We start from the raw sequence: 16,808 nt of genomic DNA, 5'->3' as shown, positions 1-16,808 counted from the left end.
CTTCAGACATGGCCTTTGACATCCAGAGGCCCCTGATAGTTAGACATGATACAACATATGCTCCACAACTCATTCACTGAACCGGTCATAGTCAGCGGAACAAGTGTATCCCAAATATGGTACTCCTTCACTCTGCGTATGGCCCTCTCTACCAAAACTCTCAGACGGGCAATCTCCTGGGTCTTGTGGGTGTCCTCTGCGCTGAGCTGAGCTGATTTCTTCAGTGGAGGGATGATGAGTGTTGCCCCAACGTCAGAAAGCATCTTCCCTATCAGGAAACCCTTGTCAGCCATTACTCCATCTCCTGGCTCAAGTAACTGTAACAGCTGGGATTTTCGAGTTATTTCGATGTCTGAAATGGAGCCAGTGTACAGTTTTGAGACGAACGTGATTGCCCCACATGGAGAGATCCCAATCAGCCCTTTAAAGGTGGTGTGGTTCTTGTAGTTGGAAAAGGTTTCCGACTGTAGTGAGAGGGACGATGGCGTTTCGCAGCGTATCTCAGTGCAGTCTATAATAACTCTGACTTCAGGACAATAAAGCTTGAACTTGTCAGGCATCGTAGATTGCACTTGCTCTTTTGTCATCCACAAGGGCAGTGAGCCAAGAACCAGAAAAAGGTAGCTAGTCCACGTTACGATGACGCGACTAACTGTGGACTTGCTGACCTTAAAAATGGTTGACATGGTTCTCTCATGAAGCCCAGTTGCAACACGACAGAGGAACATGAAGAACTCATCAATGAGGGGGTGCTTGCGATGAGGGATAGGGGTAGGAACATCTTGTGTTCGCTGTGCCATAGTCCAGTAGATTAGCCTTGAAGCAGATGGCTCAATTGACTCCCAAAACACATTAAATACCTCCTTTGAGCTGAATCTCGTGTAATAACGGAAGTCACCATCTGTGACACAATACTGGAATATCAGGGGCACATCCATTTTCAGCTGCTCCAGTTCCATTTCCAGCATTACAACTTTCATCTCCAGCTCCTGTATTCGGCCAGCGACAGTGTCCAGTTTAGCTTAAGGGGAAGAAAAAGCATACATATCACTAATCCATCTATACATTTTAAAATCCTATCCACTAAACCCAAGTTTTGTGCACACACAATAAGTAAGTAAACATAAATCACCTGCAATAAACTGTCAAATATTCAACCATTCAATCATTTTTCACTTTCTTTCTTTTTTTGAAATTAACTGCCATGTATCTTTTTTGTAAAACATGCTTTTATATAGTATGTATTGTAATACTAACCAGGAGATGGATGGAAGTCATAATCATGCTCTGCAGTTTGTACCGCCCCCCGTCCACTGTCCTCTCTGGTGTCCTGTGTCAGCTGGACTGTACACAGGGGCTTTTGTGTCCGCTGGTAAACTGACTTCCGAGATTTTTTCCCTAGAAGTAAAAAAAAAAATTACACATGTTATAGCGATGATACATTTTTGTTAATCATTTTTTCTAGCCAAAAATATATCACTAAGATAAGATAAGATATGTCAAAAATGATTTATAAATAAAAAACATTATTTGTTTCTTCATGTAATTCAAATAAATATAAATATGTTGAGGTATAGGGTAAGTGATATTATTTTTGTTAAAACTAAATGTTTTTTGTGACAAGGTTAAAGCTCTAAATTCTGATATAATGTCTCTTCATCTCTTTAATTAATATAAAATACATTATCAGGTATGTTTACCAATTTCAGGATTGAGAACAGATTTTTCAGCTTAAATTGTATAGTGTTCCAGTTCCATTGGATAAAATTGGTGTCCCGATCTGAAAATGCATTTAGGTTACCAAAAGAGCTGCAGTGACAGGGAGTTACTTAACAAACACTGCAATGAGTACTATCAGAATATAGAGCTACCAGTATTTACACCTATTATTTAACTAAGCAATATCACCCAACCTTAAAATAACAATATTGTTGTCTGTCAATTACCCCATTCATTCCAGTGGAATCTTGACGGCACTGCACCTCGTTTAATGTAAGTTCGCCCATTTGGTTTGGCTAACCTCTTTAGATTCCCTGGATCAAAGTGTTCACTACACACAAAGGTGCACCCACGAGCTATTCTAAAATTAGGTCCCTCATCCCTCTTGATCGCTTGCACCCATTGGGCACGTATTGTTTCATTCACTGGAAACTCGTGGAAGCTTAAATGGGGTTTTTTGCCGGAGGTGTTCGAGCAGCAAGGGACACTGCAGTGGTGTCGTGACATACTGCTGTTGAGAGAGAGGGAAAAAAGGAAACAATAATTCATCTCTATGGTAATGTTAGCATTGATATATGGCAGTATATATTCTATAAAAAATATATTCTATAAAAACGAAATCCCCCCCCAAAAAAAGATGCCTAAACGTGTTGTTTCTTATTTGTGGTTAATCAAATAATTCATATACCTGTGCAGTATGCCGGGAAGGACAGGAGTTATCAGCTGTTAATAAGACTGAAGCCCCATCATAAATAAATACATTACATAGCTTACTTGTCTATCATTCACCATTTAAAAATCACACCTGTGTGAAGTGAGTGGTGCAAATCTGTGTGTGGGTCCCCAGAAGTTCCAGACCCCCAGGAACGCGCCCAGGGGCCGGGCTGATTCCGGCAAACCGCCCCATGTCCGAAACGGTTGAGAAATGACAGTTACCGTGTGGGGGTCCCTCTACTGTACTGTACTGGCACACCCGAAATCATCATATATACAGTTAATGTGTTGCGTGTGTGTGTTAGGTTGCGCACAGGTGGTGAAAAACAACCATGCTATTTTCGTGCTCATTCCCACCCAGGCAGGCACCCAGCCAGGCAGGCAGGCAGCCACATGGCATGCATGTAAACATGACACATTTCACAGGGATGTTAAAACATGGGTGGTTACTGAGCTAAGTTATGTACACACTGATAGCAAAATATGGATTTCCTTCTGTTATCCATCCATCCATCCATCTTCAACGGCTTATCCGAAGTCGGGTCGCGGGGGCAACAGCTCCACCAGAGTGCTCCAGACTTCCCTCTCCAGAGCAACATTAGTGACTTCCTCCTGGGGGATTCCGAGACGTTCCAAGGCCAGTGAGTCGATGTATTTCCTGCAACTGCGCCTTGGTCTGCCCCGGGGTCTCCTCCCAGTGGGACGTGCGTCGAGGACCTCCCTAGGGAGGCGCCCGAGAGGCATCCTAACCAGATGCCCGAACCACCTCAGCTGACTCCTTTCCAGGCGAAGGAGCAGCGGTTCTACTCCGAGTCTCTCTTGTGTGACTTCTCACCCTATCTCTAAGGGAGATGCCAGCCACCCGTCGAAGAAAACTCATTTCGGCCGCTTGTAATCGCGACCTTATTCTTTCGGTCATGACCCACACTTCATGACCATAGGTGAGAGTAGGAACGAAGATTGCTCGGTAGACAGAGAGCTTTGCCTTCTGGCTCAACTCTCTTTTCGTCACAACAGTGCGGTACAGCGACTGCAATACCGCCCCTGCCGCTCCGATTCTCCGGCTGATCTCCTTCTCCGTCCTCCCCTCACTCGTGAACAAGACCCCGAGATACTTGAACTCCTTCACCTTCTGTTATGTCAGACTCATATCATGTCTGATTACTGTAAATAATTCTACAAACACTACATTGTAGTTAAAAAAAATGACTCCTGGCATGTCACTGTCGTTTATAGAAATCAAAGTGGGCGTTATCAAAAGGTGGGCGTGGCCGCGTGGCCATAGCCGTCAGAAAGTCTGTCAGATTTTGACAGCTCCAAATTAGTGTTAAAAATAATATAACCAAATTGACTCCAGTCCTCTCTGTTTAATTAACTACCGTAAGCACTTGCGTTATTGTCTCCACCAGGCCGAAGGCATGGGGAGAGAGTATGTTTTGCACTCCGTCCGTGTGTCCGTCCTTCCGTCCGTCTGTTACCAGCTAATCTCCGGCACCGTTAACCCGGTCGATGCCAAACTTTGCACACACACACTCCCTGGATGCCAACGATGAACCTCTGCCCCACATTTTCCAGAACGGCCTGTTATAGCGCCACCATGAGGCAGCTTTTCACATTTTTTACCTAAAACTGCACCGATCTGCGTGAAATGTTGCATGCACACTCCCTAGAGGCCAAGGACAAACCTTTGACCTGCATTTTCCGCATCTGCCTTTTATAGCGCCACCAGGAGGCCGACTTTTGTAAAACACATTTTTTTATATTACTCCTCCAGATTCTGTCCAAAAATCTCACAAATCGTTACACAGTATCTCTATGGTCAAGTGCTCAAGTCGGATCTGTCCGATATTTCATATTCCATCCTAATTGGCTATAATTGGCTTTCACAGTTTGCAAGATTGCCACGTTTTGAACAAAAGCCTCAAATCATGAACACAGCATGCAATTTACGTGAAATCTTTCACACATTTTCTTACTAGGCTGAGGAATATATCCCACCCTTTTCACATTGGCCTGTTATAGCGCCACCAACAGGTTGATTTTTGCAAAACACATTTTTGGAACAAAATGCCTCAAATCATCCAATTGCCATCAAAGGCGTATGAAGAAATGGCACCCTTTTCACATTGGCCTATTATAGCGCCACCAGGAGGCCACAACCTGACCTGGCCTGGCCTGGTGGAGAGTGGAGACCTCTGCCCCGAGGGGCACTTTTTCTAGTTTGTAATGTGTTCTTAGAAGACAATTGTAAACAGCTCCCTGGATAAAGACCACATTGTAAAAGTATACTGTACCAATTTTATAATCATTTATAACCTGTTAATAAAAATGTATTTGACAAAAATAAAGTGTAGTTGATTATTTGGGCTTGTTTCTAAAGTGTAGTTGTTTATGGAGAGTAGGTAACCAAGTGGACCCTTATTATTATTACTTAATTTACAAGAAGTCTACACAATTAGAGAATGTAGAATAATTATTTTGATCGTTTAAACGCCTGTTATCTCTCTCTCTCTTTTTAAATAGGCTACTGTATTTATTTGGCATTTTGTATGAAAAAACAAACCAAAATGAAAATAACATTGACAGATAAATTATGTAAATGTTCCAGATGAGTACGAATAAAAAAATAAAATAAAAGCAATGAACTATCAAACAAAGACAACAGGACAGACACTCTTGCTCTCAAACTCTCCCAGCACAAATTGTGCCATCTTCTCTTAATTCCTCTGTTTCATTAGCCTGTTATCTTCATTATATTTGTCTGCAGACCCCCATCTGAAAATATTTTATGCCATGGACATATGCCAAGATTTGTGTTGTTAAATGCTTGTAGATCGGCTATTTCCGCTTATTTTGGGCTTGTTTTCATATACCTGGTTGCTTATTTCTCTTGCAGAATCTGGCAACACATTGTTTTTAGCTACATTTAGCTAACATAGTGATCTCAATCCTGTAGTTAAAACGAGTACATTATCATACTTAAACTCTTAAAGAACCCAACGTGGTACAGACAGAACAGTGGCAAGCAGCAATCATACTGATGGCATTCTTTCCTACATGCTTTCTCTGCACCACTTAAGGCCGTTTCCAAATGTTAAAATGTAAAAGACCAATATTATTATGAAGCAAACAAGATAGTAGGTAGAATAAACCTTACCTTGAGAAAAAAAGAGTTGTAGACTTCTTAAATTAGCTCTAACATGTACTCTCTGTGGAGTGACATAAGTTAACGTAACATTATCACCACTATGGCTAGTCTGATCCATAGACTGTAGAAGCTCTGATCACCACTAGCTCAGGAAAGGGGCGTGGAAATTGGACGGGGAAGGGCTTTTCTTTTACCCTATTGGTCTGACTCTGTGATGACAAGACTTCTCTCTTGTTACGAGAGTTGACCTCCCCCCACCTCAAATCAGCCAATGGGGATCAAGCATGGGAGGGCGAGCACGTGAATGGCCATGCTGGAGAGACGGAACCATTCATATAGGCAATGATAGGGGTGAGATGCGATTTGCGAGGACTCAGGCAGCACTCAGCAGACCGAATCAGGGCCATTAAAATAGAATATACAAACATACGTTTTGAAATGATATTATAAGCCTGATCATGATCCCAAATATATATTTGGGATTTGTTTTCATTTATTCAAGTTTTATTTATTCTCGAAATTACAGTGAGTAATTAAACTCATTTTCAGTGTCGTGACTGTCGTCGAGAATATCATATCAAAAAAAGGAAAACAAAAGGTATACATGTGAATTACATAGGTTACAAATAGAAGCTAAAACCCATTTTCAAAATGATCTAACACAGTTACATATTGTGGGGATCTGTATGCTCACCAAGGTTGTAAAATGACTTTAAAACGTTTTAAAACTAACAAGACGAAATAAATCCGTACCATTTTTATAATGCACGAATTTGCATTGGATGCGACACATGTACATTGATTCAGATTAGCTCAATGTACGGGCATTAGGGCTATGGATCAGAGCTAGATTCAGATTAGATTGGGGTTATGTTTTTAACCGTAACCTACTAAACTATCTATTTAACACCCCCTGTGTGTTTGGTGAATGGTACAGTCCAACCCCGTGTGTCTTCCTGTTCCTGGTAGTGTAAATGCACGCAGTAACAGCCGGCTCCACAACAAAACATTGCGCGCAATTCAACAGGGTGATTTTGTTTGGGGGTCACGCACGGTCACTCACTACGTCGTCCTCAATGAAAGAATGTATCATGTCCCCATGTCTGGGCTTGCTGGGTGAAGATATAACGTAGTAATGGAGCGTGCCGGGGACAACGCGCGGACATTGCGGAGTCTCAGTCGGAGCATGAGACGATCTAGCGACCAGAGTGGAGCACAAGATGTGGTGGACACGCCGAAAAGGGGAAAGGCGAACACCCTGAGATCTCTGAGCGTGGGGAACGCGGAGGACAGTGTCATGATGATGGAGGACGATGTCATCGGCTTCAGGGGAGGCAGTTCGGAGAGAAGGGTCACCGCGCCCCGGTACAGCATAGTGCGTGAGGTCGGTAGGGGAAGCTACGGCATCGTTTACGAAGCGGTGGCCCGCAGATCGGGAGCAAAAGTCGCGATAAAGAAGCTTAAATGCGACGCTCCCGAGAATGTCGAGTTGGCCCTGCAAGAATTCTGGGCCCTGGCAAGTTTGGAGAAACGCCACCAGAACGTTGTGCAGCTGGAAGAATGTGTGTTACAACGAAACGGCATGGCTCAGAAAATGAGTCACGGGAACAAGAAATCCAAACAGTATTTGCGGTTGGTGGAGACGTCTTTGAAAGGTAAACATATCTTCCTGTTAAATGTGTGCTTTTCAGCTGTTTTGTTTTGTAAGAATGTCCCATGTCATGTAGAATTGTTGTCACGGCCCGGGGAGCTCAAGTTTCACTGGGGGGGATGTGCAGATTTGGTGCCAGTGGGGGGTAGGTAGGCCTAATAGGTACTAGTCTCTAGAATGGAGCGCAGTTAATCCCCCACCATTCTCATTCATAGTAGTACAGTCAGTGGCAACAATGCCCTTTAAGTTTCTCTTAACATAACCTGTTCTTGCTAGGGTGACCAGATGTCCCACTTTGCGTGCGACAGTCCCTCATTTACAATACTTTTCTGGCGTCCCACAAATTGAGACCCAGGCTGTCCCACATTGTGACTGGCACTGCTGGCAGGAAATGGGCATCAGTGTTCAAATGCCATAGTCTCCTAATAGTTGGCTTTCTGTTGTCTCTTTTTTGGGAGATGTGTTGTTAAGCCTGTTCAAATAACATTAGAAATATCCCCCAGGGCCTAAACAAACCAAAAAGGCCTAGGCTACAGTACCAACTTAAGTCGACCATACCACCCATGACCAAAAGTAGCTTTTTAAATTAAAATGGTTGTCATCAAAGCAACACTGTTGCAGGAGGAAACCCAGGACACTGAGGACAGATACAAAATAATTTAACATTGGAGAAGAGATAAGCTTCAAGAGAGGGGGAGGGTAAACAAATATTAAAGGGGCATTCCACGTTTTTTATTACTTTTTTAACAGCTCTAAGGTATATTAATGACATAGTGAAATGTTGAAAATGAGTGGAATGCCCCTTTAACATACAGGAAGTAAACAATAAGAAATGGAGATTTAACTCGTCTGGTTGGTCTGCATTTTCTCCAGTGCTAATTGCAATGTGAGGTAGCAACAATGCAATAAGTTAATCATCTTATGAATAGGATTACAAATGAAACAAGTTTTGTTCAATCAAGGGCTGTACTGTATTGTAAAATCCTGTTGTATTGGTAAAGTAGGCTGCACTACAAAGTTATCTTTAAGCATCTTATAAATGTTCATTTCTAAGCAGTACATGCTACCATCTTTCTCTCCCAATTAAACCATGTATTGTCTCTTGTCCCACAAATACATTTATTTTTGCTTCAGGATTATGTTGTTTTGAGACATTGGTCTGTATCCTTTTGCAGGAGAAAGAGTGCTGAGTTGTGCAGATGACCCCTGCTACCTGTGGTTTGTTATGGAGTTCTGTGAAGGAGGTGACCTCAGCCAGTTCATCTTATCTCGGCGGCCCAACCCGACGACCAACAACAGCTTCATGGTTCAGCTCACCAGCGCTGTGGCATTCCTACATGAAAACAAAGTTGTCCACCGGGATCTCAAGCCTGACAACATCCTCATCTCAGAAAGGTCAGGATCGCCAGTCCTGAAGGTGGCAGATTTTGGCCTTAGTAAAGTTTGCGCCGGTTTCGGAACTAAGGGCCAAGAAGGTGAGAATAAGAACACAAATGTCAACGTTAACAAGTGCTGGTTGTCGTCGGCGTGTGGATCAGACTTCTTCATGGCGCCGGAGGTGTGGGAGGGCCACTACACAGCCAAGGCAGACATCTTTGCCTTGGGCATCATTATCTGGGCCATGTTGGAGAGGATTACTTTCATTGATGCCGATTCCAAACGGGAGCTCTTGGGTACATATGTGCGGCAAGGTGTCGAAATTGTGCCGGTAGGGGAGGCTCTTCTAGAGAACCCAAAGATGGTACTGAACATCCCTCAGAAACGTAGGTCATCCATGTCTGACGGTGTGACAAGGCTCCTCCGGGACATGCTGGCGGCCAACCCTCAAGACCGACCGGATGCCTTTGAGCTGCGGGACAGAATGGGCCAGGTTACCTGTGCTGCGTGATCTTCAGCAAAGGTTTGCTATTTATAAAGACTGTTCTGGTTTTTGTTTCAAGCTTATATTGTGTCCATACTACTTTTATTTCCTTCTGTTTGCAGTTAATATTGACAATTCTAAAAGCATAGCTTAGGTTTAGTCTTGTAGAAGCCTGCAGTCAGTTTAGTTTAGTCAGTCTCACATTTTTACACCCTAAAATGTATGAATGTACATTTCCTTTCATAGAACCACTGTACCTGCTTCGTTTCAAGCACAGAGGGAACTATACAAATACAATCCATCTGTTCGTTGAGATGTGTTTGTTATGATTATCAGTTCCCCCAGAAAAGCAGGTGACTGTGAACACGGAAGTAGGACACTTATGACATATCTAATATTTCCACTTTATGACACGAGGGAATCATAACTCCTCCCTCTTTGCTGTTGCTCCAGGGTTGACCCATTTATGTATCTAAAATGAAAACAATGGCTGCCCTTTTTTTTACATGATAAAAGCGCATTCCCAATCAGCAACAGATCAGGAGTCTGATATGATCTGATTGTTTACCATGGGTTAGTACAGAATAACACATTGTGATGTGTTTTCTAAAGATATCTATTTTGGCAATTTAGCCATCCTGGAAATTATCACACTAGTCCTGTCAATTAAATTCAAATGAGCTATATTTGCATGAGAAAACATACGTTTACATTGCCAAAGGGGAAATATTCATTTGGAGGGGGTACAGTATTTTGTAAACAGACTCGGAGCTATGTCACATTGCGTCGTTAGACTCGTTACATGATGCCTTTCCATTTCCAAGCATACAACCTATAAAAAGTCATCACGTGACCAGCTTTATCGACTCAGCAGTTTTTGGCATGTCAGACAGTGTACTCTCAGGCCCCTTTTCCACCAGGGTTGAACTGCCCCGGTTCTTAGTACATGGGCCAGAGCTTCAAAATTGGAACATTAATTATGAATTGAGTGGGCTAAACTATGCCTATATTAAATTGTTTATATTGTCAATATAAGTAAATTAATATATGATAACCCTTAGACTAGCCTTTTCATATTTATCACACATTTTGTTATATTCACAGTATATACACGAGTGAATAGGTAAACATGTAATTGATAGTTATCACTAAAACATTAAAAAGCTAGTACTGTGGAAAACAATTTACCGGTAATAATATAGGTATGGTTTTGCCCACTCATAATTAACGTTCCAATTTTGGTGCTCTGGATCATGGACTAAGAATCCGGCCGGTTAAACCCTGGTGGAAAAGGGGCCTCGGAGCAAGCTAGGACACACTACGCATCTATACTAGCACGAGGCCAATAAAATGCCTGTGTTTGTGTTTGCCAGTGGAGTGGATGATTTGATTACATGCCATTTTGCTCAGGAGAATGTGTTGATCCTTTCTGTGCAAAGTTCACTGTTACATTATGCTGTCTTCCTACTTGCATAAGGTGTGTCATGTCATTCCATTGTGGGGGATGGGGTAGACTTACATGAAAGGCCTTGTGGTACTGGTTGCAAGCTAGTGAAGTGAAGCTACACTTGTGACCTTTTACCAAGCTCACCGTCATTCTGTCCACTTACCCAATGCATCTGCCAAACACTTTAGCAGAGGATTATCCAGTCTTTCTAACCACCAATGTTTGTCCACTTTGTTTAAATTTAACTTTAAGCACCCCTGAAATGATAGGGTGCCTTTCTTTTCCTTGAAGCTTTGGTATTTGAGTAGGGCTGAGGCGGTATGGATTGTGAGTTATCATAAATCACTCTTTACAGCCGACGGTATGGTGCTATCTCGGTGTCTCCCCCAAAAAGTTGTTTTTGAAAGGAAGAAAATAAATAATAATCAAATAAAAGTAATAATAGCCGTTATAAACTTGACACTGCGGTATGCATTACACAACAGCCCTATATTTGAGGCATTAGTATCCAGACTTTCCACACCATCAGTTGTACATGTGATAACAAGTACATTATACTATAATCATGTGAGTATCACGACTCAGCACACTGTCTTTCTTTGTGCAAGATAAAGGGCACATTTAACATTGAACTACAGGCCCTGCCTGTACTTGCTTTTATTTTATTGTGAGAATTGTAGCTACGTATATCCACAATTTCAGATTTCCCTGGGGCACCATCCCGACTTGTTTCTAACGGTATGAGAATGGTACAGCCACGCATTTTCATGCTGCATGCAATGGGTGTGCCAGTGTATGCTAGACGGGGCTCACTGCAGTGGATCCTGCTGCAAATGAGTCAGACATAATGGACTGCAGCAGAGTGTGCCATGTGCACTCACTGACTCAGCACATCTGCCTGAAAGTTTACATACAGGCTGCTGAGAGAAGACAAGGTTGAGCCAGCAACATTTATTATTTTGTTTATATAGAGCATCCTACTGTCATCTATCCATCCATCCACTCAATCCTGGTGTCAAATGAACATTTTCTGTGGGAAACATTGCAGAAAATGGCTATATATGGCCAAAATAGTTGGTGTGTAGAGGGAAGTACTAGCACACCTAGTATAGAGCCCTGGGGGACCCTGGTCACCTATCTAGGTGGGTTTAAATGGCTATTCAGGATGGCCAGTAATTCTCTTTCACTCACTCCTATATCGCAAAGAAAGATAACTAAAAGTACCATTACAGGCAGATACTGCACAATAACTTAAGTGAAGCACAACAAATGTGATACAAGCAAGTATTTAAAAAAAATCCTGCACACTATAGGATAATCTGGGCAGCTAATTGGTTCTGATCAGCCTCGAACTGGGAATGACCCTCCACAAATTGTAAGGAATTATCCTGTAGTGTGAGCCTGGCTTAATTCTGTTTTTTATCACTGCTGCTGACCAGTATATCTTTGTTTCTGTGTTTCCCATAGACCTGTCCTCTTTCCTGGAGCTGTCGGTGAGGGACTGAGTGTCCCACAAACAGAGCACCGCAAAACGTTTAAACCAACAAAAGGCCATGCTAAGTTATTTTTAAATGCTAAGTTATTTTTAGAAAATAACTTATTTGTTTCTCATGTTTACGGTGGTGGGTTTATATCCAGTTGGATAAAGGGAATGTTGAACTTGGACTGAAAGGTTGTAAACATAAATATTGTTATCTACTGTTATGAACATGTTATGCTGCTCAGTGGACACAGTTGGTCTTAAGTGAATGTTTTTATTTTGTTATAGTGGTTGTTGCCCATCTTTTTCAATCATAAGCATGGCCACTTCAACTTGCACAGTGGTTTTAAAAATGATAAAAATTTTAATTTTGAATAAGACATGTGTGCACTCCCAAATCAGTTGTTTTCGTGTATCTTTTTGCATCTAGTCTGTATCATCTTGCCCAGCTCTCCTTTTTGGAGATTCTTGGAGCGCTAATTCCCCAAGTATAAATTACCTCAAGGATTTAGCCTGATTTGTAGTTGGTTGCGCACCAGCATCGGTGCCAAAATAGTCTGATCTACAAGCTCACGATGCGTTGGAAAAAGCACCTTTTCCTGTAGTAACTGATGTTGCTCATGTGATGTACATATACAAGGACATCATGGGAAGTCCTTGACACCCATTACTTTCCCTTTCTTTATGCCCACCGTGCCTTAGAATCACCAATCGGTATGTTCTGCAAATATTCCATAATCAGTAAATGGTCTCCAACTGCAGTGTAAAAAGTGGTTCGTTTTCAGTATGTGGAGGTGTTAAAATTACATTTTGTTTTCATAAGCCTAATAGTGCCAAGCTGGCTCATGTTAGAGGAGCATTGCTAGTTAAAAAAATCCAAAGCTATTTTCCAGTTCTAAAGTATTACAAGTCCCTACTAAAGCAGTCTCAGGCCTACATGGACTGTAATTTTGTGAGTTGTAATCAATCCTGGCGTTTTTGTTGTTCTTTAATACTGTCCATATGGAAATGTTTGGAGCATAGAGAAGGTAAAAAACAATATACTATCATTGCACATCAACTGTACAGAGATTTTGCCCCATATCCAAATGTTTCAACACTATCATTTTGGCCAACCCAGGCAAGTATTTAATGTGATTTGTTATAAAATGGGATCTGCAACGTTAAATGGCTTTGTATTATACTACCTCATGTCTTTATGCACATGTAATTTTGAATAGACTTTTACTTTACTGAATCAATAGTTCCATGTTTTTTCCTCAGGCAAGTTCATTTCTTAGATCTCTTTGGTGGAACAAAAATCATTGCCAATTAAGTGTAATTGCATTTTAGTTTTTAGTTAGATGATAGTATTGTTTGTTTTGATTTGTTTTACTTTTTCCAAATGTATTAAATGGACTGTGAAAATATTGTACTTCTAATGGTTTTTAATAAGTTACAGTTGCTTGGAATGTTTATTGCATGATCCATTGACCATCATTTTCCTCTTAACTCATACGTTTAAGGTCCCTGCACACTAAGCGCGTTTTTCGGATTTTTAGCGGTGTTTCTCCATCGGTTTTCCGAAAAACGCATCCAGTGTGCAACCACCTTTAGAGTCGTACTTTGAGATAGCGCTGAAGTTAACCCAAGTATGAAGTAAAATGAAAATGGTCAACTGCGGGATGTCTTTGTTTACACTAGCAAATGTTGACCCACTTTAATTGTATCAACAAAGGGTCACAATTTGCATTGACTACTTTCTTGTGTTTTTGTCCCCCAAAAAACATACCTCATTGCTCTTCTGTGTTCCACTAGTGTGTAAATGATTGTGACCAATACAGTGTGACTTTCAGTGGTCTCTCTCTTGACAAGGTCTTTAGAGGTCCAGAACAGCTGCCACAAACCTTCAACTGGACATGAATGAAATCCATCCTACCCTGATCCCACTTCAGAGAGAATCTGAAATTAAATGTTCAGTCTATATGGATGATTCTTGATTTTGGAACTGTCTGACTCTGCCCAGATATTCCTGTCCGCTGCATCTGTGCAACACCACAACATACTCTGTGTGGCACTAAACTCTGATGAATGGTAGGTGCAAAGATGGTCGATGTATGAAGATGGGCCCTCTTCATTGGATCCACTAGAGGCTAAAAGCCTACAAAGCCTACAAATGGTCTCCTAAATATAGTAGGCGTGGTTTGCTTCTCCCCGACCTCCACCCACCCCCCCCTGACAACAACACTGATTCCACACTCAGTCTAGTAGGTGGCGGTAATACACCATTTAGGTTTGCCAACCGCCATGAAACCCGAGAGAAGAAGAAGACAACAACACTGACAAGTCATTTAACAAAGTACATTGAAAACAACTGACAAGGTGTACTTTTGAAATAGTTGTTTTAGTTTCTCCAACAATATAAATTCATGATTTGGATCTATCTCATTAAAAAGTCTCTCCCTAATAGAGTTGTAGAATGGACAATAAAAAACTAAATGCTTTTCATTTTCAATTTCCTTTAGATCACACAGACTACATAATCTATTCTCCTCAACCGTGCCTACATATCTGCCTGTCTCAATATGCAAACCAAGTATGCCAGCTCTAATTTGGGCACATAAGGATAATTTCTAATCGTTTTATGTCCATTAATTTCACATTATAATATTCACATATTCACATATTCTCATCTTAAATATGGGTCCAGAGCCCCCTATGTGTTGTCCGTGAAATTGCAGATGGACAGAGAGAGGCTTCCGGACTCATCTCAAATCTCGCGAGAGTTTGTTGCTGGGATAAAGAAATGTCATTAACAAAGTCGATTTTCTCCTGATTTGTCTCGCTAAAAGAAGCCATTTTACTATGAATATTTTGTAAATATTGTGTGCCTTGTGATGATTGGGTCCAGTATTTAGTGCAGTGACCATGGAGTTAAGGAATGGTTCAGAAGCTGTGTTCACGTTCACTCTCCCATTGGAAATGAATAGACTCCAACATTCTTCCTGTCTCCTAATAATGTTACCGCCCACCTCACGCAGATACAGGAAGTAAAGCAAAGTGGTCTCTCTTGCTAATTCTCCTCTTGGGTAGGTGTCACTTGATTTGCAGACGGCACTACTATGCTCTACTATACAATGTTCCTTAGGTACACTGCAATTAACCATATACACACAGTGGCCAAATTGCTCTAACGTCATACGCTGGTTGGGTAAGAGCAAAATTATCATTGTGTGAATATGGTCAATGATTCACATTTTTGTTCATCTTTAGTTCTCATGTTCAGAGGAATGGAAGTAAGAAAATGGATTTTGATGTCCAGTAAATTATTCCCATTGTTTTACTTATGTTGTAGAAGGTATCTGTTTCAATAAAGCGTGTAGACATTAATCATTTAGTTTTTCTTTTCTATTTATGATTGCTGGTTGTACCACTGAGTGAAGAATATTGACGACCAACCAACGGTCATTAAGAGCTGATAACAGTCCTCTTGCCATGAGAGGGGTTCCATGTAAATAGCCCCTTTGACTCAAAGGTCAATGGGGCCTTAAGCAAAGTTGCATTAATGAGAGACAAAACAAAAATGTATGCTGCAGCATAACTGGTCGATAAATTTAGCATTGCCACTGCCAGCAATTTAAAATGTACCGGTAACCCCTAAATTAAGTATCTTAAGGTTTGAGTTTGTGCTCCATGTCAGAGCACCTTGAGCCCTGAGAATTCCCTTTGGGAGACACTGTTGTCCATGAAAGTGAGATGGAAAATTAAACCAGACATGATAATCTACCACTCTGGCATAATACAGAAAACCTTTACCATAAAGTTTATGGTAAAGGTTTTCTGTATAATCCAAGTGGTTACATGAGCAGTTATGTCAGTTTATGGCATAAACTGACATAACTGCTCATGTAACCACTTGGATTCAAATTTGGGTATTCAGCATTAGGTTAACCTTTTAAAGTTTTGATGAATGCCTGTGTTCATGGTCCTCATTTGTAGTTTTTTATTATGAAAATACTAGCAATATAAAGTATACTGTATGAGAAATGTATTTTCTGCTTTGGCCTTCTCAGGCATTCACCTCAGGCATTCAGATACTTGTTCCATTGGCACCCCCTTCTGGGGAACACAACACATGACGTGGTGGAGCCATACTGGCCTACCACAAGAAACCAGAGGCTGCCCAATCCTAGCCTGGATAATAAGCCAGACTAATATCACACTCGTGTGATATATATTTTTTGCCAACGGCTTATTAGCCAGGCTAGCCCATCAACTGTCAAAGAACAGTAACATGCAAATGTTGTACCTAAAGGTCTATTAATACAATTCCAATAGATGTAATTGATTAATGCATTGGCCAGTGAAAATTAGCACTTGATCTCACAGACAGAAGTCAGCCAGTCTCAGGAGCAGCTGTGTGTGTGTGTGTGTGTGTGTGTAAACGTGATGCTTGCTGATGATTGTTTCTGAAACTTAATATATTTTGTTGTTGTGCATGTGCACTTTAACTTTCCCATGAGCGACACACACACTCACAGACTGCAAGGGAGAAATGAACTGGGTCACAGAATGGGGGTTGATTAATCAACTAATCGTCTATTGTTTTCTTAAGTAACCACAACAAAGCTGCACGCTAGAGAGCGGTAGTGAGGGACAGCATAGCATAGCCCTGTTCCTGAGTGTTAGAACTCACTAACGTTCTGGACCAGGGCTAGGGACAGCAGTGAGTGAATAGCCTGAGATAAGCTGTCATTGCAGATAAATAAGAATGGTCATGATTAATCTGTCTTTCTTCTTCTGAAAAAT

At 41.4% G+C, this 16,808-nt stretch overlaps 2 protein-coding genes across 2 annotated transcripts; one reads left to right on the top strand and one right to left on the bottom strand.

Annotated features, from left to right (window-relative positions):
* Nucleotides 1–2: 2 nt before the first annotated feature.
* Nucleotides 3–1,329, bottom strand: LOC306929890 (uncharacterized protein; the record flags this gene model as incomplete). Its single annotated transcript, XM_079510622.1, has 2 exons — nucleotides 1,258–1,329; nucleotides 3–1,021 (listed from the first exon to the last, which is right to left on the bottom strand). Exon 2 carries the CDS (start codon nucleotides 978–980, stop codon nucleotides 3–5), a length of 978 nt encoding a protein of 325 aa, XP_079366748.1. The 5' UTR covers nucleotides 981–1,021; nucleotides 1,258–1,329.
* Nucleotides 1,330–6,510: 5,181 nt separating this feature from the next.
* LOC306930308 (serine/threonine-protein kinase 35-like) lies at nucleotides 6,511–13,429 on the top strand. Its single transcript, XM_079511193.1, has 3 exons — nucleotides 6,511–7,236; nucleotides 8,408–9,132; nucleotides 12,008–13,429. The coding sequence occupies exons 1-2, from the start codon at nucleotides 6,717–6,719 to the stop codon at nucleotides 9,118–9,120; spliced, it is 1,233 nt and encodes a 410-aa protein (XP_079367319.1). The 5' UTR covers nucleotides 6,511–6,716; the 3' UTR covers nucleotides 9,121–9,132; nucleotides 12,008–13,429.
* The last annotated feature ends 3,379 nt before the right edge of the window (nucleotides 13,430–16,808 follow it).

The sequence above is a fragment of the Electrona antarctica genome (genome assembly GCF_951216825.1).
Source record: "Electrona antarctica genome assembly, chromosome: 9".
Classification (NCBI taxonomy): Eukaryota; Metazoa; Chordata; class Actinopteri; order Myctophiformes; family Myctophidae; genus Electrona; species Electrona antarctica.
The sequence above is the reverse complement of the archived record's forward strand: the minus strand, read 5'-3'. Positions and strand labels throughout refer to the sequence as shown.

Bases quoted from the DNA above. Each gene is read 5' to 3' on its own strand.
- LOC306930308 (XM_079511193.1), top strand. From the start codon at position 6,717: ATGGAGCGTGCCGGGGACAACGCGCGGACATTGCGGAGTCTCAGTCGG. The intron at 7,237-8,407 runs GTAAACATATCT...ATCCTTTTGCAG, and splicing joins GGTGGAGACGTCTTTGAAAG to GAGAAAGAGTGCTGAGTTGT.